We start from the raw sequence: 22,180 nt of genomic DNA, 5'->3' as shown, positions 1-22,180 counted from the left end.
GTCTCTGTGTCAGTGCAATGGGATGTCCAACCGCTTCTGGGGCTGGGGCCGCGAGGACGACGAGTTCTACCGGCGCATCAAAGGAGCCGGGCTCCAGGTAACACCCCACCCAGGGCCCTGCTACCTCCTCCATCATTGTGGCTGCCTCAAGGTTTCCTTCTCTGTCCTCAGGTGAAGTTCCTGGGGCTTGGAGATGGCAGCCCTGGTTCCAATCCCAGCCCTGCCCCCTGACTAGCACACCACTTCTGCAGAATGGGAATGCAGGCCCCTGCCTGTGGCATGCAGTAGGAGTCCAGAGGACTTGTGTGAGGGCCAGGGCTCCAGGAGGGGCAGCCTGACCCAACCACCTTTGGCCTCCTTAGCTTTTCCGCCCTTCGGGAATCACAACTGGGTACAAGACATTTCACCACCTGCATGACCCAGCCTGGCGGAAGAGGGACCAGAAGCGCATCGCAGCTCAAAAACAGGTGCTGGCTGGTCCCTTGACTGGGGATGGACAGGTGGTGATGTGGATAACCAACAGGCCCAAACAGTTCACAAGTTCTCCTTCTGCCCCAAATGGCCCCATCCTGCCCTGCTCGGCCCAGGCCAGTTGATGGGCATTCTGCTTGGTGGCTGCTCTGGGATGCCCTGCTCTGGTGGCTGGGCGCTGGGCACTGTGGGTCAGCCGAGACTTCAGAGTCCTTGCAGGCTGGAGAGGGGGCGGGCCTCAGCTGAAGGTGCCAGAATCGCAGCAGACCTGCAGCACAGGAGTCCCTATCCCTCAAACAGCCGCTTCTCCAGAAGCCAAGTTAGTCCAGCTGAAGAATCCCTGCTCTCCTGCCTACCAGTGGGGGGCAGCCGTGGGTGAAGCTTCACATCTCTGAGCAGCATTTCCTCCTCTCTTCAGTGGGAATCACAGGACCGCTGATGACGAGGTTGTGGGGGATCAGCGGACAGCTGGCACCCACAAAGCCCTAAGTATATGCTCTCTCTGCCCTCTCTTCCCAGGAGCAATTCAAGGTGGACCGGGAGGGAGGCCTGAGCACCGTGAAGTACCGTGTGGATTCCCGTACAGCACTGTCTGTGGGAGGGGCCCCCTGCACTGTTCTCAACATCATGTTGGACTGCGACAAGGCAGCTACCCCCTGGTGCACATTTGGCTGAGTTGGCTGGACAGTAAGGAAGCCAGTGCCTCTAGGCTGCACTGCCTCTCAGGACCAGGACCAAGCCTCAGGCCCCGGGCCAGCTCCAGCAGGATATGCAGTGGCCTGAAGTAGTGGACAGCAAGCCCTGTGTTTGCAGCAGCCCCACTCCCAGAGGCAGGCTTGAGCCGGGACAGGACACACACAGGGTGCCTGGGATGCTGCTGGCAATAAACAGTGATGGAAGAGGCTAGGATGTGGCTTCTGCCTGGAACTCTGCCCGGCCTCCTGCTTGCCCTGCTCTGCCCTCCTTCACGTGCTGAGACCTGCGGGCTTTTGTTCCTTCCCCTGGACCGCCTCCTGCAGAGGTACCGTTAGACCCCAGGCTGCTGACGTGGGTGGCCAGGGTGTTTGGGAGGGACACAGCTGCAGAAACCAGAATGCAAGCCCCACAGAAAGGGAACAACTGAAGCCAGCTCCAGCTGGATGTCACCATACAGGAGTGTGGGCCTAATGTTGCCAGATCTTCTGATTTTTCAGAAGAAACGAGAATTCTGGATTCTTAAGTGAAATCGGTTAATTTTAAAATGATAGCAATGAATTGAAACTTTAAAAAAGTATGGCAGGCCAAACAAAATGTGTTGTGGACCACCAGTTTGTCACCTGTGGCTTAGGGGAATGGGGTGTGGCAAAAGGTAACACCTCTCTTAGTTATAAGCTGGCAAGGAGTTGGGGCAGGGCTAGGGATGACACGGCCAGGGGAAGTCAGGTGGGAGAGAAGCCAAAGGCACAGGTTCCTGCCACCTCCCACAGCCCTCCAGGCTTTGCTGCCCTTCTGGGTGGTCTGACCACTGCCAGACTCTGGTGGGCTCTGACTCTGGGAGGAGGGCTTCATCCTGCCTCATGGAGATGCACAGAAACAGATCCACAGGACTGGACTTAGGGTAGGCAGGGCGCGTCGGCAATGACTCGGTCACGGCTTGAGGGACGGAGGAGCACATTTGTGCGATGGGAGGAGGAAGGTGGGAGAAGGAGGAGAATCCCTAGAGTGTTCCCACAGTAGGAGGAGGACTAGCAGTAAGCACCAAATGCCAGGGCGAGGTGAAGGAGGGGAGCTGAAGGAGGCCATGGAATCGGGGAGTGACCTGGAGGAAGCATCTGGAGGGAAGCCTGGGGCCAATGAGAGAGTGGGAGCGGAGGAACCCTGCAAGGTAAATCACTCCTTCAAGGTGTCTGACTGCCAGAGATTTGGGGCAGAAGTCAGAGGAGACTTGGGACCAGTTAAGGTTGGTTTGCTTAACTGTAGGGCAGCTGAAATACTGGAGAGGGAAGAGATTGAGCTCCCAGAGTTCAGGAGGGTGGATTCAACAACTCTGGTCCAAAAACACTCTGTCTCTGAGGATGATCTCAGGGCTGCTGTGTGTAGTTGCACAGATTGTGCACTGTACAACCTGTACGTAAGTCAAGAGATTTAAGCAAAGATGAGTGAAGCTTCAGGTTCCACATAACTGTTCAGATGTGTGACCGAGGGTCCTTAGATTGACCTCAACCAGCAGTTCAGCTTCACTCACTATGCTGAGGGGCAAATAACCATGGTTACGGTGCAGGGGTGATGGGAGGGACTTTCTCAACTTGAGGCCCAGGAGAGGGGAATTGCATACGTTCTGTATGCCAGTCTCCCTGTCTCTGTCGTCTTGGACTTATGTAACATGGGGGCATAACACCAGCCTCTTGGAGTTGGTGGGAATGGATGTGACATCAAAGCTCCTGGCTCTGTACTCATCTGTCACATAGGAAGACCTGAAAAATGGGGGGTTCCTTCCTTTCCACCTGCACCAGGGGAGTGGACTGAGCAGAAGAAAATCAAGATCAGCCGACTCAGCCTGGGCTGGGGCACCTCTCCAACCCTGCGGCCCCACACTTCCCCATGGCCACTGCCACCACCACCATCATCGAGGCATCCATGGTGATGCAGCCTGAATCTGCAACTCCCCTCACTCCCCAGCCCGGGCCTCCACGAGGCCGTTCTAGGAGAGTGGGAGACGGCTGAGCGGTGGTTGGCAAGGGGAAGAAGCAGACGGCTCCTCTTCTTTCTCAGCACCTTGGTTGCCTCCTCTGTGGAATGGAACTAACATCCCTGCCTCACTGCCCAGGGCGTGGATGAAATGAAGCCAGGATATAGGAGCACCTAGCACAGCGCTTGGCCCACGTGGTTGCTGTAATTGTAATGACTAGCACTTGTTGAACATTCGCATCAGAAATGCTTTGCGTTGCAGTATTTCCCCTAGGCCTCTCTACCTCAGAGCTAGGTCCTATTTCTTATTCTGTTTTAGAGATGAGGATGGTGAAGGAGAGAGGTAAGTAGCTTGCCCAAGGTCACAGAGCTGATAGGTGGTGGAGCTTGGTATTTGTGCCCCTGGAATCTACCTTCAAGAGCCAGGTTCCTTCACCTCTGGCCTATACAGCAGGTGCCTGTGCACAGATGTTCCTTCCTCTCCAGACCTTCCCTCCTCCTCTGCTTAGCTGGAGAGGGCTGACAGGGAGGGTTGGCCAACATGGTCTGGTGTCCCTCCCACCTCTGGGACAAAAACAGGGCCATGAGGGAGATTCAGAGTGTCTGCCCCATGCCTCCTCTGCCTAGAGTAAGATGGGGATTTGGCTGTTGGAGAGGTCCCTTGGGGCATCAGTGGGACCCAGAGCATGGCACTGTGCCTGAGGAATGTACTGGTGCTTGGAGAAGCCCCCCACCCCTCCAAGGAGGCGAGGTCTTACTGGTGGAGTCAGTTTGCCAGTCAGGATGGGAAGGGTTTCTGGAGGGATCAGCATGTGCAAGGCAGAGAGACTGGAGGAAGCATATATGTTTAGGGACCTGGGAGTAGTTCAGAGTATCCCTAGTACCCCAATATTGTGCAGGAGTTGGGGGAGGCGGGCAGCAGAGGGAACATTAGGGGGAACCATGAGGATCTGAATGCTACACTGAGCAATTTGTACTTTATTCTGGGGGTGCAAGGTTTTTTAGTAGGGAGAGACATACGGTTAGATATGTGTTATAGAAAGAACCTGGAGGGCAGGATCCAGGTGGACAGTAGGGTACAGTCTGGAGGAGGAAGAGAGAATGAAGCCAGAATGAGGTAGTGAAGGTGGGGTGGGTGGGCAGTGTCTGCTGAGCCCCTGGGGTCTGTAGGAGCCACGATCGATGTGTATACCATTGGGCCTTCCCTTCACAGAGGGTCTGCTTCCCTGCACACTCTTTCCCAGAAGGCCAAATGGATATACACTGCCTTTTTGCCATCTCAGCCCTCATGTCTTGAGAGCATTAAAAAACCAAAAAAAAAAAGGGAAAAGCAACTTCTGGTTTCAGCTTCAACATCTAAAGGGCTTGTTAGTCATCATTCCCATCCTTACGAAAGGAAAAACTCAACAAACTGAAAAGGAACTACTTCTGTTGGGCTTATCAGAGAATTGAAGTTTCAGGGCAAACTGCCCCCCTAAAAGCTGGTGAGGCAGGAAAACACAGTCCCAGCCAAGCTCAGCTGACCTGGAGCAGAAGCTGCTGGAGCCACAGACTGGGAGGAATGCTTAAGTAGTGATTTTCACAAGTTGATGGAGGCTGAGTATGGTGCACAGCCAAGAAAAACCCCTCCTGTCTCTAGAGGGGGAAACAGAAAAGTAACCATTTAAAAACATGCGCACAGCAGTCTCCCTAGGGAAAGCCTTCTCTCAAGGTGAAAAGACTGTCAGAGTCTTATCTCACTTAGGAGGTAGGACCATCACCCAACTCCAGCCCCCTCTAGCCTTTCTGCTACACCTAAGGAAGGGGGGACAAAGCTCAGAGACACCTGTGAAGGTCACAACTGGGGACACAGACCCACTAAACGAGATTTAAGAGATTTAATCATAAAGTCATAAAATGCTTCCCCTTCCTTAAACCTTACCACCACATCACCAGGGCTCCAGTATAACAATAGTAGATTACAGCTGAAAGAGCTTCAAGCCACAGACTATTAAAGAAGAAGTTCTTGGGGAAACTCAAAGGCAGTAGAGAAAAACAAGGACACTAGAGGAATTTAAAGCCACTGGCACCTAAAACTACAGTAAATATTAAAGTCAGTCCAACTCCTAGGCAGACCGTCATCACACCTCACATTAAAGGTCTGTTTACATCAGTCCCTTTACCCAATAAATTGTATATTATAAGGCGTCCTAAAAGGCAGGGAGGGGCCGGCCCCGGGGCCGAGTGGTTAAGTTCGCGTGCTCCGCTTCAGCGGCCCAGGGTTTCACTGGTTTGGATCCTGGGCATGGACCTGGCACCACTCATCAAGCCATGCTGAGGTGGTGTCCCACATGCCACAACTAGAAGGACCCACAACTGAAAATATACAACTATGTACTAGGGGGCTTTGGGGAGAAAAAGGAAAAATAAAATCTTTAAAAGGCAAGGAAAAAACAGATTAAAGAGACAAAGCAAACATCAAACCAAACAGACATGACACATTTTGGAATTATCAACTAGGAAATTTTAAATAAGACTAATACATTAGGAGCAGCCCTGTGGCCGAGTGGTTAAGTTCATGTGCTCCGCTTCAGCGGCCCAGGGTTTCATCGGTTCTGATCCTGGGTGCAGACATGGCACCACTCGTCAGGCCATGCTGAGGCGGCGTCCCACACGGCACAACTAGAAGGACCCACAACTAAAATATACAACTATGTACTGGGGGGATTTTGCGAGAAAAAGGAAAAATAAAATCTTTAAAAAAACAAAAAGACTAATACATTAAGTGCTGTAATGGAAAAAGTAGACAGTATGCAAGAACAGATGGATAATGTAAGCAAAGAGATGGAACTCTAAGAAAGAATCAAAGGAGATGCTAGAAATCACAAACACTGTAACAGCGATGAAGAATGCCTTTGATGGGATCATCAGTAGACTAGATACAGACAAGGAAAGAATCATTGAGCTTGAAGATATGTCTATAGAAACTTCCCAAACTGAAATGCGAAGAGGAAAAAAAAGACCAAAAAACAATATCCAAGAACTGTGACAATTTCAAAAGGTGTAACGTGAACAATTGGAATATCACAAGGAGAAGAAAAGGAGAACAGAGCAAGAGAGACATTTCAAGTAATAATGACTAAGAATTTTCCAAAATTAATGGCAGACATCAAACCACAGATCCAGGAAGCCTAGAGAACAAGAAGCAGGGTAAATACCCCCTGAAAATGAACCCCTAGGTTTATCATATTCAAACTGTAGAAACCAAAGACAAACAAAATGTTGAAGGAAGCTGTAGGGGGAAAAAACCCTAGCATACTTATACAGGGAAAGGATAAGAATTACAGCCTTGTCAGAAATCATGCAAACAAGAATAGAGTGGATTTTAAATATTGAAAGAAAAAACTGCATCAGCCTAGACTTCTCTATCCATTGAAAATATTCTTCAAAAGTGAAGGAGACATTGTGTATATAGTAAAAAGCCACTGAGTTGTACACTTTAAGATGGTTAAAATGGTGAAATTTATGTTGTGTGACTTTTACTGCAATGAAAAAAAATATGGAGAAATACTTTGTTAGATAAACAAAAAATAAGGCTATTTATTGCCAGCAGAACTGCCTTGCAAGAAATGTTAAAAGAAATTCTTTAGTGAGAAGGAAATGATATAGATCTTAGATCTACATTAAAAAAACAAAGAGTGTCAAGGAATAAATGAAGGTAATAAAATCTTCTATTTTTCTATTCTTAATTGATGTAATAGATACCTGTTCAAAGTAACAACAGCAACAATGTGTTGGAGGACTATAGTATTGGACTAAGTAAATGAATGATAGGAATGTTATGAAGGTCAGGAGAGAGGAATTGGGAATAGCTTGTTATAAGGTACCTGTACTACCTGTGAATGGTAAAGTGTAATTTGAAAGTGGATTTAGATTAGTTGTAAATACATATTTCAAACTCTAGAGTAATGAGTTAAAATGTTTTAAAAGAAGTGTAATTGATATGCTAACAAAGGAAAGAAAATGGAATCATGTCAGATTCCAAATTAAAACCAGAGATGACAGAAAGAGGGATGATAAGAAAAAGAAACAAGGACAAGTGCAACTAATAGGAAATGGTTACAGACACGGCAGATGTTAATTCAATTATATAAATCATTTTAAATGTGAGGTCTAAATATACCAATTAGAAGACAAACTCAGTAGACTTAAAAAAAAAAGAAGACTTGGGGCTAGCCAGGTGACATAGTGGTTAATTTCGCACACTTTGCTTTGGCGGCCCAGGGTTCAAGGGTTCAGATCCCAGGCACAGACCTAGCACTGCTTGTCAAGCCACACTGTTGCAGCATCCCACATAAAATAGAGGAAGATTGGCACAGATGTTAGCTCAGCAACAATCTTCCTCAAGCAAAAAGAGGAAGATTCGCAACATATGTTAGCTCAGGGTTAATCTTCCTCACACACACACAAAGACTCAACTATATGTTGTCTACAAGAAACCCACTTTAAAGGCACAAATAAATTAAAAGTAAAGGGATAGAGAAAGAAATAGAATGCTAACACTAATTCTGAGTACCTATATTAATTTTGGACAAAGCAGACTTCAAAGTAAGGAAAATTGTGGATAAAGGGAGGCATTATATAATGATAAAGGGTCAATACTTCAAGAAAACATTGTTAAATCATTAATGTGTATGCACCTAAAAACAGAACATCCAAATATGTAAGGTGAAAACTGATAGAATTGCCAGAGAAATAGACAAATCCACTATTATAGTTGGTGACATCAACACCTCTCTACCAGTAATTGACAGATCCAGCTGGCAAAAGATCAGTAAGGATATAACTGGATTGAACACCACCATCAATCCATTGAATCTAATTGACGTTTATAGAATACTTCATCCAACAACAGCAGAATACACATTCTTCTCAAGCTTACATGGAGCATTCATCAAGGTAGACTATGTACTTGGCCATAAACACACCTTAACAAATTTAAAAGAATGGTAACCATACAAAATGTGCTCTCAGATGAAATTAAACTAGGAATCAAAATCAGAAACATAGGTGGAAAATCTCCAAATAATTGGAGATTAAATAAAACACTTCTAAAAACCAGATGAGTCAAAAATTAAAATATTCTTGACTAAATGAAGATGAAAGTACAACCTATCAAAATTTGTGGGATGCAGTGAAAGTAATGCTTAGAGCAAAATATATAGCATTGAATGCATATATTAGAAAAGAAGATATAAAATCAATAATATAAGCTTCCAACTTAGGAAACTAGAGAACAAAGACCAATATAAGCCTAAAGCAAGCAAAAGAATAGAAATAAAATGAGTGGAAATCAATAAAATTGAAAAGAGGAAATTAATAGGAAAAAAATCAATGAAACCAAAATCTTTTCTTTGAAAAAGTCAATAAAATTGATAAGGCTCTAGCCAGCCTAACTAAGAAAAAAGAAAAGACACAAAGTACTAATATCAGAAATGAGAGAAGGGTCATCACTACTGATCCCATGGATGTTAAAAGGATGAAGGAATATTATGATCAACTCTATGCCCACAAATTTGATAACTTAGATGAAATGCACCAATTTCTTGAAAGACACAAACCAAAACTCATACAGAGGAAATAGATTATTTGAATAGGCCTATATATATTATAGAAATTGAATCAACAATAATAACTTTCCCAAAAAAGAAATCACTAGGCCCACATGGTTTCACTGGTGAATTCTAGAAAACACGGAAGAAAGAAATGATACCAATTCTCTAAAACCTCTTCCGGGAAATAGTAACAGAGGGAATACTTCCTAACTCTGCCTGTGAAGCTAGCATTTCCCTGATACCAAAACCAGATAAAGACATTAGAAGAAAGGAAAACTGCAGACTGATATCTCTCAGGTACATAGATCCAAAAATCTGTAACAAAATCTTAGCAAATTGAATTCAACAATGTATTAAAATAATTATACACCACAGCCTAATGGGATTTATTCCATATGTGTGAGATGGGCTCCACATTTAAAAATCAACCATTTGTAATCCATGACTTCAACAATCTAAAGAAGAAAAACTATACAATCATATCAATAGATGCAGAAAAAGCATTTGACACACTCAAACATCCATTTATCATAAAAACTCTTAGCAAACTAGGAATAGAAAGAGACTTCAACTTGATAAAGAACATCTACAAAAAATCTACAGCTAACATCAAGTGAGAAATTGGATACTGTCCCCTAAGATCGAGGACAAGGCAAGAATGTTCCCTTCACCATTCCTATTCAACATCATTCTGGATGTCCTAGCTACTGCAATAAGATAAGAAAAGGAAACAAAACATACAGATTTGGAGGAAAGACATAAAATTTTCTTTGTTCACAAGTGACGTGTTTGTCTATGTAGAAAATCTCAAAGAATAGACAAAAAAAGTCGAATTATTGTGATAATGGTAAGGTCACAGGATACAAGGTTAATATACAAAATTCAATTGCTTTCTGATAAACCACAAATGAACAATTGGAATTTGAAATTTAAAACTCAGTATCATTTACAATAGCACCAAAAAAAGAAATGCTTAGGTATAAATCTAACAAAATATATAGGATCTATATCCAGAAATCTATAAAATTCTGATGAAAGAAATCAATGAAGATCAAATAAATGGAGAGACATTCTGTGTTCATGGATTGGAAGACTTAATATTGTTAAGATTTTAATTCTTTCCACCTTGATCTATAGGCAATCCAATCCCAGTCAAAATCCCAGCAAGTTATTCTGTAGATATGAACAAACTGATTCTAAAGTTTGCAAGACCCAGAACAGCCAACGGGGCACTGAAGAAGAACTACGTTGGGGGACTGACACTACCTGACCTCAAGACTTACTACAAACTATAGTAAGACAGTGTGGTATGGGCAAAAAATAGACACATACATCATTGGGACAGAACAGAGAGCCCAGAAACAGACCCACGCAAATACAGACAACTGATCTTTGATGAAAGAGTAAAGGCAATACAATGGAGCAAACATAGTCTCTTCAACAAATGGTGCTGGAACAACTGGAGAAGTGTTAGTGTTTTCAACAAATGGTGCTGTAACAATTGGACGTGCATATGCCAAAAAAAAAGAAAAAGAATCCAGACACAGACCTTCCACCTTTCACAAAAATTAACTCAAAACAGATTGTAGAACTAAATATAAAAGGCAAAGTATAAAACCTCTAGAAGAAAACATAAAAAAAATCTAGGTGATCTTAGGTTTGGCAATGAGTTTTTAGATAGAACACCAAAACTATGATCCATGAAAAAAATAATTGTTGTTAGATTTTATTAAAACTTAAAACTTCTGCTCTGTGAAAGCAACTGTTAAGAGACTGAAAAGGCAAGCCACAGACTGGGAAAAAATATTTGCAAAACAAATATCGGATAAAGGTCTTATATCCAAAATATACAAAGGATCTTAAATTTCAACAATAAGAAAATTTAAAAACAAACAAAAAATGGGCAAAAGATCTGAAAAAACACTTCAGCAACGAAGATATACAGATGGCAAATAAACATACGAAAAGATACTTAACGTAATTTGTCACTAGGGAATGCAAATTAAAACAATGAGCTACTACTACACATCTGTTAGGATGGCTAAAATAAAAACCCTGACAATACCAAATGCTGGTGAAGACGTGGAGCAGCAGGAACCGCTCTCACCGTTACTGGTGAGAGTGCAGATTGTTAGATCCACTTTGGAAGACAGTTTGGTAGTTTTCTACAAAGCTAAACATAATCTTACCATATGACTCAGCAGTCTCACTCCTAGGTATTTGCCTAACTGATTTGAAAACTTATGTCTACACAAAAACCTGCATGTGAATGTTTATAGCAGCTTTATAAACCAACAAAAACTAGAAGTGATCAAGATTTCCTTCAATAGGTGAACCGATAAACAAACTATGGCACATCTGTACAATGGAACATTATTCAGCACTAAAAAGAAATGAGCTATCAGGTCACAAAAAGACATGGAGGAACCTTGAATACATAGTGCCAAGTGAAAGAAGCCAGTCTAAAGAAACTACGTATTGTATGATTCCAATTATATGACATTCTGGAAAAGGCAAGACTATAGATACAGTAAAGATATCAGTGCTTGGCAAAGGTCTGGGGAGAGGAGGGGAAGGTTGACTAGATGTATCACGGGAGACATTTAGGGTGGTGAAACTACTCTGATGATACTGTAATGGTACATACGTGACATTATGCGTTTGTCAACACCTATAGAACCTTTAGCACAAAGAGTGAACCTTCATGTATGCAAATTTAAAAAATCATTTAGGAGGTCAGAGAATCCCAGGAAGGAATGCAGACTATGACAAGAGAATTTAACTGTATTTAATGTACAAAACCACCTCACTGAAGGGGGAGGGGGAGAAGGTGCTGACCTAAGTAATGCTGGAAATAAGTGGTGTCTATAAGACTAAAGGCAGAAGGAACTGCATATGAGCACTGTCCTCTAGTTAGGAAAGTTGTTTCCCGTGGGAATATGGAGTCTGGGATAGCAATTCCATATACCAGAATCGAGCAATTAAGTACATGGATGGCAGAGGTGGGAGCCAGGTTTCTCGCTGTTGGAGTGGGGGCTTATAAATAAGCAAAGCAGAAGACAAGAATGATCCATGTAGTAATGGACTGGAGTCGGATACACCAGTATGAACCCACATTCGGTTTAGTATAGATAGGGATGGCTACATATATAGAAATATTTACAGATGTATGTGTATACACAGGTATCATACACAAATATGTTTCCTTGTTCTGTCAGCTGAGAGGACCTAGAAGCAATGACACTGCAGGAGCAATGAGCACAGCTGTGCCCATGTCTTGGTTCCTATTACCATTCTGCAATAAAAGGAACCAGGGCTCCCTGGAGAAATGGCTGATTCTAGGACTGAAATGGGAAATTTACAAAGTGAGTCTGGAGCATCTTGTAGTTCCAGAAGGTAAAAGAACTTTTAAAACAAAGAAATTGGTGGGGATATATCAAAGGAACACAGGTGGCAACTTCAAGGGCTCTCAGTGGCCAAAGCTGGGACAATTTGAGCAACAAAATAAAGTAGTATTGGGTTATAACCCAATGGATAAAATAAATATCCATGCACCCATATTGAGAAATAAATGATTGAATAAATAAGTGGGGGAGAAGGGACAAATGTCCTACACAGAATTACTCCAGATAATTTATGTAGATACTCTGCCCTCAAGGAAGGGGACCATAACTACCCATCCTTAAGCATGCGCTGCACATAGTGACTTCCTTTCAAAGAGGAGAGTACAGAAGATGGGGCGGGGGAGATTAGCTCTACAGTGAAAAAACCTGACAAACACTATCCCAGCCAGTTGATCAAGGTCAACATCAACAGTGATAAACCATGTTGACAGTATGTACCATTGGTATGTTGTGATGAAAATAACACTTTATGGCTGTGACCTTCCTCCCAAAAATCCATAACCCCAGTCTAATCATGAGAAAAACAGCAGAGAAATTCCAGTAAAGGGCATCTTACAAAGCACCTGACCAGTGCTCCTCAAAACTATCAAGGTCATCAAAAACAAGGAAAATCTGAGAAACTGTCACAGCCAAGAGGAGCCTAAGGAGACATGACAATAATGTAATATGGTATCTTCGGAGGGTGGAAGGGATAAAGGGCCACATGTGTATGGTGGCGGATAAAAGCTAGACTATTGGTGGTGAACGTGATGCAATCTACACAGAAACTGAAATATAATAGTGTACACCTGAAATTTACACAATGTTATAAGCCAATACGACCTCAGTAAAATTTTTGAAAATGTAATATGGTATCTTCAATGACATCTTAAAACAGAAAAAGGACATTAGGTAAAAACAAACGAAATCTGAATAAATTGTGGCCTTTAGTTAAAAATAATGTATTAATATTGGTTCATTAATTGTAATAAATGTACCATACTAATTGAAGATGTTAATAATAGGTGCAAGTAGATGGGAAATTCTCTGTAATATTTTTGCAATTTTTCTATAAATCTAAAACTGTTCTAAAACATAAAATCTATTAAAAGGGGTACAATGTGCCCAAAGTCAACAATACTATATTGTGCACTTAAAAACTTTTTAGGAGGATAGATCTCATGTTAAGTGTTCTTAACCACAATAATAATAACTTTAAACTACCATATAGGACAAAAGGGAGGGGAGCAAAAACTGAATGGTGAGTGCCAAGAGGAGACAGCTTTCAAAGAGCTTGGGTCTGAGGGGCCCGGCTTCATGGAGGTTGAGGCAGGGTTGGTCTTGAAGGCATGTTTCCCTCCCACTGGTTTCCTCTCCTTGTCTTGGACCCCTGCCCAGCCCCCAGCCCCAGCCCGGGTTCTGCTGTGGCGCTAGAGAACAAACAGAAAGAACTTAGGTTAGGGCAGAGGACATTTGGCAATGTTTAGAGACATTTTTGGTTGTTACAGCTGAGGTGGCAACTGGCATCTAGTTGGTAACAGACAATGCGGTCAAACATCCTACAGGACAGCCCCCCACCACAAAGAATTATCCAGCCCCAAATGTCAACAAGGCCACTGTTGAGAAACCTGGGTCAGGGAAGGGCTTCTAAGGGTGCTGGGCTGCATGCAGGGCAGTGGAGGATGGATGAGAGGAGGCCCTTCCTTAGCAGGCGCCAGGGCGATGCTGGGCTCCCTCAGTACAGGGACCTCTGAATCAGAGGGGGTCCTCCCTGGACTGAGGGTGGGAGGGAAGGTGGCTAAGGCCAGAAAGAGAGACTGTCTAACTGGATTACTTATGTGGGTGAATGTTTGGTTCCAGGACCAAGCAGAAGAGGCTCCTAGAAAGAAGCTGAAGAAGGAGTGCCCAGAAGCTTCCGACGAGACGCGAAGTGAGGAGTACCAGGGGCCCGCAGGAAGGGCTGCCCTGTGGACACTGACAGTTCTTCCAAGGGCTGGGGGTGGCCCTGCCCCACTTTGGGAAGAAATCTTGTTACTTTGGGTCTGGAACAGGGCGAGTACCAATCCTCCCGAGGTTAAGGAGTCCTTAGGAAGAGAGGTCAGGCAGGTTTGACGTGGTGGAATCCCCCACAACCTGTACACCACACAGAGAGAAGACGGTGGGTCTGTTCTCGAGTATTTGTTGGGTTTGTTGCTTTCACTAGAGAGCCAGCTGCCAGCTGGAGGGACTCAGTGGTGCCATTTCACAATGGCCCTATCACCTAAGGCCATGGCTGTTGAGGGAGCAGTCCTGCCACCCACCCAGAGGCAAGTTGGAGGCTTGGCCCAGGACTGAACTGGTCCTCCTGGACCTTTGCTTTCCCCAGGCCGTTCTGGGCACATTCTCCATCCAGCCTACGGTTCAAGGATGTAGTGGGGTTTGATGGCAGAAGAGGAAAGGGAATCCTGTGAGATACTGTGGTCGGCCCTGACATTGAGTAAACCAGACATGTTAGTCAGGGTTATCCAGAGAAATAGAACCAATAGCCTATATCGAGATATGTATCTCTCTATATTAAGGAATTGGCTCACGTGATTGCCACTCACGGGACAAGGGAATCCCAAGATCTGAAGGGTGAGTCGGCAAGTTGGAGACACAGGAGAGCTGGTGCTTTTGTTCCAGTCTGAGTTTGAAAGGCTGAGAACCAGGAAAGGCGATGGTGTGGCTCGTGTCCAAAGGCTGGCAGGCTCAAGACCCGGGAAGAGCCCATGTTTCAGTTCAACTCTCCTGCTCAGTTCAGTTCTCTGCTCTCCTGTCCTGCCCTGAAAACCTGGACCCCCTCCCCCGCACCTGGCTCCATCTTCTTTGTTCACTTTCTCCATCCACCTTGTTTACCTGTGTGCCGGCAGCTGCCATGCTTCCTGCCAGTCTTAATTCTGCTTCATTTAAGCTCATTTGTACCAATTGCCTTTTTAAGAACAACCCTTGCAGTCCCCTGAAGAGCAGCACCTGTTCTGGGCGGCTGTTTCCCTTTTCCTAATTAGCACAGAGGAGCACGGGGAAGGATCTCCTGAAGACGCAGTTGCCTCCTCCCTGGGAACTCAGTGGAGCAGAGCCCAGCTCCCAGGCCCGATGTCGGTGTTTCCCAGAAGCCCCTTCGCCAGGACAGGAGGAAGCCCAGAGCAACTCAGCTGCTCAGTTCCTTCCAGCCTTGAGGTCAGTGGACAATGCTGTGAAAATTCTCGATTTTAAGGATGGGAAGCCCAAAGTGCTTTAGGGCCTGACCTGCCTCCTGAGGTGACTTTTCCTCCCTCACAGCTGTGACCCACCCTGTACCCTCATTGCAGGGGCTTTAGACCTCAGACAGTCCTGGGGACCAGAAGCTGGAGCAAGAAGGAGGTTCAGGACCAGTCTTCGAGTCCCAGGGACTGTTTTCTTTTCACCCTTACAGCATACAAAGCAGACGGCCGCATCCAGGTCAATTTTTGCCCAACCACAACTGCCCTTTCTGTGTAGCAGCCCAGAATCTCACCCCAGCATGGGAAAGAAAACAGCTTCCTAACATTGTCACATCTACCCCTCACTTTCTGCTGCCTTAGAAGACTCATTAACACATAATTAAATCATCTTGCTTTTCATAGAAATGAAGCCAAAGCAGGAAGTGGAGGAGGCAGAGACCGAAGGGCCAGTGGGCTTATGTGGAAGGAGAGCAGTCAGTAGGCCTGGGTCAGCCAGGCCGCTGGAACTGGAGCTCTGGCCACAGCCAGAGGAAGCGTGAACCCCTCCCCCACCGTCAATTCACTGCCGCCTCTGGCAAGTCACTAAACCTCTCTGAGCCTCAGTTTCCACATCTTTAAGCAGAACTTTTAATACCTGCCTACCTTGCATGGCTGCTGAGAATAAACAAGATAGTGTAAATATCTGATAAAGTGCGTGGTATCTGACACATGAGTACCCAATAAATAGTAACTTTTGTAACCGTTGAAAGGCTTCAAAAGAATGAATGGAGCCATCTGTATGTTGTTTCATAAAGAGTCACATTCCATCATTGTGTCAGCAGCTCTGACCTCAACATGCGCCCGAGCTTGCTGAGGGTTTGGAAGGCCTCACAGAGAGATGCAGGCCGTTTCAAAACTTCACATGAGGGACACCTACAACAACAGAGAAACAAATGCGTGTGTTCTAGGCTTTTACGATGTGTCACTAGATGCTCCTAGAGAACTGGACCGCGTCCAACATTGAATGTTTCAAGATCTGTCTCCTATGTAGGCCCTATATGGGGGTATTTATGGAGGTGGCTTTCTGCTGGCAAAGGAAAGTTGATGGCAAGATTTGAAAAAAGTAAAATGTAGGGTTTTGTTTTAAATAACACATTAAGAAAATGAGCTATGTCTGAGAACATTCAAGTATGATCTGGGATCTATGAGTTCACCAGCCAGTGATTCCCTACTCCGGCTGTGCATCTGAATCAACTGGAGAACTCTCAAACAAGAGTGAGTTCCTGAACTCATCCCCAACCAGTTAAATCCATTTGGGGCAGGCCCCAGCATATGCTTTAAGAGTTGAGAATCATTGCTCCAGGAGGGGCAATGTGTCCTACCTGTTTCCTGACTCCTCCCATCAGAGTCGGAGCCCCGAAGGCCTGGTTGGTTTATGTAAAATGGCCCCTGCCTGATGCTCCTGGGAAGAATGAAAATGCAGAGTTGAAATCACACAAATTGGAATTTAGGTAAAACATGAAACGAGCCCAAGAGAGATCATCACAGGGGAGCTGGGGGCCTAGAAGGACACAGTGTGGACTCCTGAATCTAGCGCAGCGGTTCTCAGCCCTGGCTGCCCCCTAGCATCATGTGTGGAGCAATAAAAATCGCAGCTCCTCGGGGCCGGCCCCGTGGCCGAGTGGCTAAGTTCACACGCTCCACTGCGGCGGCCCAGGGTTTCCCCAGTTCAGATCCTGGGTGTGGACATGGCACCTCTTGTCAGGCCAAGCTGTGGCGGCATCCCACATAGCAGAACTAGAAGGATCTACAACTAGAGTATACAACTATGTACTGGGGGGCTTTGGGGAGAAGAAGAAGAAAAAAAGAAGATTGGCAGCGGATGTTAGCTCAGGTGCCAATCTTTAAAAAAAGAAAAACCCGCCAGTGCCTGGTTCCACTCTAGAGGTTCTGATTGAGTTGGTCTGGCGTAGTGCCCGGGCCCCCGGGACTTAAAAGCTCCCCCAGGTTAGTCCTAATGAGCAGCTGTGGCTGAGAACTCTTTCTTGGCCCAGGAACCAACTTACAAGGGACAGGGAGTAGGCTGGGCCGGGAAAGTACAAGCTTCCTCTTCTTCAGAAAGAGTGCCTTTCAGAAGACGTGGTCAGCCAAGCGTGTAAGGGCCAGTCTTTACCCAGGCCTGTGAATGGCCGTGTTTGGTTAAAGCTGGGAACGTCATGACTCCACAGCAAAGAGCCTGAACAGTGAAGGCAAGACTGGTAGCAATTGTGGAGGGCCCTGCCATTGCCTAGTGGCTTTCAGGCCCTGCTGTCCATCCCAGAAGGTGTCCTGGAGAAGGCGCCTCTGGGGAGAAAGGGAGCAGGTAGGAGGGGTGCTGGGTGGCGGGCCTCATCACCTAGGAGCTCAGAAAAAGTCCCGTCCTGGGCTTCCCTTGCCCTCGGACACTTTCAGGCCCTTTGGGGGTGGGATTGCTCCCGTCACTGGGTCTGGGGGTTCCAGAGCGAGGGAAGGTCGGGTTGGACTTTGGAAGCTGCACTGCTTGGCAGAAATCATCAGGGTGTTGGTTTAAACTTTGGAATATTACTCAGTAAGGATGAAGCTGGAAATCCAGAGAGCTCCTATTCTCTGGTGTTCCAGTATCTCTTTCAGAATCCACTATGACCGATGATGCTCATTGGTTAAAGAAAAGAAGAAAAATTCGAGGCAGAAATCAGTGGGTTGGGCTAGAACAAAGACCTCATAAAAGCTCAGGAAATGCCCAATGGTCAAATGCAGTAGAATGCATTAAGAGCTAAGCAACGATTTGGATGGAAGGGACTACCGGGCAGGCTGATTCGTTTCCAGTTACTCTTTTTCTGCCGTGAAAAGAAGAAAATGGGCAACAACAGCTGCAGCTTATAGAAGTCAAAGAAGGTAAATAGAAAGGGCCTTCCCAAAGGACAGGGGTAATCCCCAAACTGCAGGCAGTTTATAAAAGAGGGCTGCTGGCCTGGTCCTGAGACAGGAAAGGGGTCAGTAGATTTGGGGCAAGGCAGAGGCATACGGAAGAAATCTCGGGCCTGCAGCCAGGTTACTCTCTCAACTGTGCTATTAAAAAGAGATTGAGAGAGAGAAGGAATTTTCATCTTAGTTTTTGGTTTGTTTTTACTTCCTGTGGAAGCTTCTATTGAGGTTATCAACCATTCTAGGGGAAATGATTATGGACAGAATGATCACTACTACTGAAAGTGAATTTTTACTTAACAGAAAAGCGACAAATTACTCCTATTGCTTAGAATATCTCAAATGTTCTGAATTAAATTCTTAAGATTTATGCCAGCGTGCTCTCAGAAATATAATGAACCACTTATGTAATTTTTTAAAATTTAGTAGCCACATTAAAGATGTAAAAAGGCACAGTTTAAGTTCATTTTAATAATATGTTTAACTTAGCCAAATATATCAAAAATATAGCATTTCAGTATATAATCAATATAAACATTTCATTAGTGCAATATTAGAAATGACACACATGCCTAGCATGTGCACCACAACACAATAATAATACCCAACAGGATGCAATGGTAAGTGAAATGTAGTCCTACCCAAACAATAAAGTCATATTTAATGGAAAAAAATTTTTACACTGCTCCAGCTTTTAAATAAAAATTAAGAAGTCAGTCCTTCAGTCATACTAGTCATTTCAGGTGCTCAACAGCCCCCTGCAGCCAGCAGCTGCCATATTGGACAGTGCAGGCCTACACTACGACCCGTAATCCATTTTCTTGCTCGTAAGTTTAATACTGTCGTCATGGTCATCATCATCACCATCCCTTACTGAGCATGTAGGTGCCAGGTGTGCAGCTTCCTTTGTGAGGGATGCAATCCTCTGGAATTAGATGCACTGGGTTCACACACTGGCTCTTCCTGGTACTGTCTGTGTAACTCGGAGCAAGCGGCTTCAATTTCCTCACCTGTAAGATGAGGAGAGCAATGGCAGCTCCCTCGCAGGGCTGTTGTGAGGAAGACAGACAGTGCTGGGCCTGGATCAGCTCTGATAAATGGTAAATGCTGGCGGTTCTGCCTCATTTCCTTGCTTGGGGGGACCTACCACTTGAGGTGATGTTCAGGTGCTTTCTCTCTCGATACAGGGACATTTCTCTTCCTCATGAGGGTCTTAGCTCTCCCGGGAAGTGTATGCCCTGAAGCACCAGGAGCAGCCACTACAAGTGACTTCTCAGATTCCGTGGTCTGAGCGTAGGTGAGCAAAGGACACAAACCACAGTCTGGCAGGTGGTTCCCAGCTCCCAGCTGATCTCAGCCTGCTGCCATAAAGTCGTTAGTCTGGGGCTTAAATCTAAAAGTGCCTAGTAGTCATAAAGTGGCTTTCACTCAGATTTTAGTCTTGAGAGACATTTTTTTGAAAGGCAACACTGTGGTATAGCAGAAAGGAAGTGAGGAGACGGGAGTCTGAATCCTGGGTGGACAGGTTACTTTGGCCCTCTGAGCCTCAGTTTCCTCATCTGTAAACTGGAGTTCATGACATGCACCTGGCAGTGTTGCTCTGAGGTTAAATGTGAGAGTGTATTTGAGAAAACCTCTGGCACACTGCCTGGCCCATGTTCAACAATCAGTAACCATCGACAAATCTATACATTAGATATTTTATGTTGTGATGCCTTTGAAATCTCTAAGACGGTGGCCTCAAATACCCTGTGCTTAAAGGCCACACCGTCCCATAATCTATGACCTGCCCACTTGGACCTTGACTCATGTAAAAATTTGCATAAGCTTTATGACTATCACAGATTTAGATTAGCCTCAGCTTGGTTAGAAACAATGAGCAAGATGAAAACCTTCCTTAATAGTCATTAATAGGATGATTAAGCACTCCTTAAGTCAAATAATTATTTACCTGTGCTACAGTGGAAAGAGAATAGGGTTTGAAGTCAGAAGGACCTGGGTTTGAATCCGGCTCCCCCCGCTGACTAGAGTGAGACCTTGGGCGAGTTACTCAACCCTTCTGAGCCTGAGTTTCTCCTATCTAAAACTGGGATAACATCCATCTCACAAAGTTGTTACGAGGTTCACGGGAAATTTTACTAATTTTTTGGTTCCCTACAAATATTGTCAAGCTTGCCTTTTATTCTTTTAAATGTATTTGTTTTATAGTTTGTTTCTAGTAAATCCAATTCTAAACTCTTTGTGTTTTTGCTTTTTTGTTTGCTATTACTCTTTTTCACTCATGGCTTTTATTTCCTTGTGTGCCTAATTATCTTTGACTAGTGGACATTGCAACTGAAAAATCACTTGTAGAAATAATCAAGGCCTAGGGTAAAGGTGCCTCCCCGTGGTAAGGATTTATGTCTGCGTATGCCAGGTATCTGGGGACACTACTGATCCAGAACCACCTATTCCAAGCGTGGGGCTGAAGTTTCCGCACCACCCAGGCAAGGTGAGCAGGGAGCAAATCCAAGAAGACTCGTTTCCTCGGGTTCACGCCCGCCCGGAGCCGGCCAGCCTTTGGAGCCGCAGGTGTTTCTGGGGCGGCCTGCTATTGGGCTCCCCACCTGAGGAGTGACTGCTGGGCGTTGATTTCTCTCCCCTTTGGCCCTTCAAGGCCGTCAAAAGTCAAGCCAAACTTTGAGGCTTAGCAAAATCCTTAGGGTACAAGTGGCTTCGGCACTAGATTGCCCGTTTGTGTTCCCATTTTCCTTCCATTTTAATCTGATTCTATCTTGTCAGCTCCTCACAGCTGTTAAGATTACACATCTAGCACTCTCAGTTGTTTTCACCATGAGTGTTCATCTGAAGGCCGAGTTTGCTTTTCTGAGAAACTGCAAGTTCCCCTCACTCCGTGCTCCAGCCGCAGGGGCCTTCTCGTACTTGCCACGCTCCCTCTCGTACTTGCCACGCTCCCTCGTGCCGCAGGGAGGTTGCACAGGCCGTTGCCTCAGACCGGAACCTCTTCTCAGCCCCTCTTTCCGTGCATAATTCCTATTCTCCTTCAGGTCCCGCCTCAAGTGTCACTTCCTCAAGGAAACTTATCCAGACCTCCTTAGCTGGATCAAATTCCCACCACCCCCTCCACCCCCGCAATTGCGCCTGTGTCACTGCTTCCTCACACTTGTCACTGTCACAATTTTGCAGCTGTTTTTGTTGTTATATATCTCTAACCCTGACTTTAAGCTTCACGATGACAGAGATCGTGTCTGTATTGGCTCACCACCATATCCCCAGTACCTGGCACATAGTTGATGTTTAATAAATATTTATAGAGGCTTCTGCTTAAAATGGCAATTCACTATCTGAGGGAAAGGAGGACTGCGTGTTGGAAGGTTAACCTGCTCTGAGCAGACGTCCTTCGTTGTACGCTGGCAGAATACCAAGACCATAACTAGTAGGGAGAGAATACAGCCAGAGAGCCTCAGTGACTCCCTCCAAGGATCTCACCCCAAGACCTGGATGCACAGAAGCCAGAGTTCAAAGCCAGGCTCTGGGCTCAGATTTGGGGTCTCGTTCCCACCCCAGAATATCTTCCGATTATAGACTAGCAGCCAGGAGATTTGGGTTCCAGTCCTGGCTCTACCACTATTTAGCTGTGTGATTTCGAGCAAGTTGCTTAACTTCTCTGAATCTCTGGTTCCTTATCTGTAAAGAGGAGGTGGAAGCAGGTCAGTGCTTAGCCTCTTTGGTCCTGTTGCTGCTTCCTCCTCTGGGGCAACGGCAGTTCTCGTGGCTCAGTTCCTCTTCCCTTCTCCTGGTGCCCGGGGTCCACGGCTGACTATTTTAATCACTTACCCGTTCAACACTGGCCTCAGTGATCCCTAGGCTCTCCAAAAACTAGAAAGACACAACAATCTATACGGTCCTTCACCACCTGGCCCAT

The 22,180-nt window shown here is 45.3% G+C and overlaps 1 protein-coding gene across 36 annotated transcripts in view; it reads left to right on the top strand.

Annotated features, from left to right (window-relative positions):
- The window catches only part of B4GALT7 (beta-1,4-galactosyltransferase 7), a 28,659-nt gene extending 8,166 nt beyond the window's left edge, over positions 1 to 20,493 (top strand). For 8 of the 36 annotated variants that reach the window (XM_008508598.2, XM_070570190.1, XM_070570188.1 and 5 more), the window contains 3 exons: positions 14 to 97; positions 363 to 467; positions 991 to 1,761. In XM_008508598.2, the coding sequence (XP_008506820.1) occupies positions 14 to 97; positions 363 to 467; positions 991 to 1,146 (345 nt within the window). In that variant the 3' untranslated portion in view covers positions 1,147 to 1,761. Of the gene's footprint in view, positions 1 to 13; positions 98 to 362; positions 468 to 990; positions 1,762 to 13,975 lie in introns of those variants that run through there. The other 28 variants (XR_011525410.1, XR_011525412.1, XR_011525415.1 and 25 more) reach the window with 18 other exon arrangements.
- The last annotated feature ends 1,687 nt before the right edge of the window (positions 20,494 to 22,180 follow it).

This window comes from Equus przewalskii, chromosome 13, assembly GCF_037783145.1.
Source record: "Equus przewalskii isolate Varuska chromosome 13, EquPr2, whole genome shotgun sequence".
NCBI lineage: Eukaryota > Metazoa > Chordata > Mammalia > Perissodactyla > Equidae > Equus > Equus przewalskii.
The sequence above is the reverse complement of the archived record's forward strand: the minus strand, read 5'-3'. Positions and strand labels throughout refer to the sequence as shown.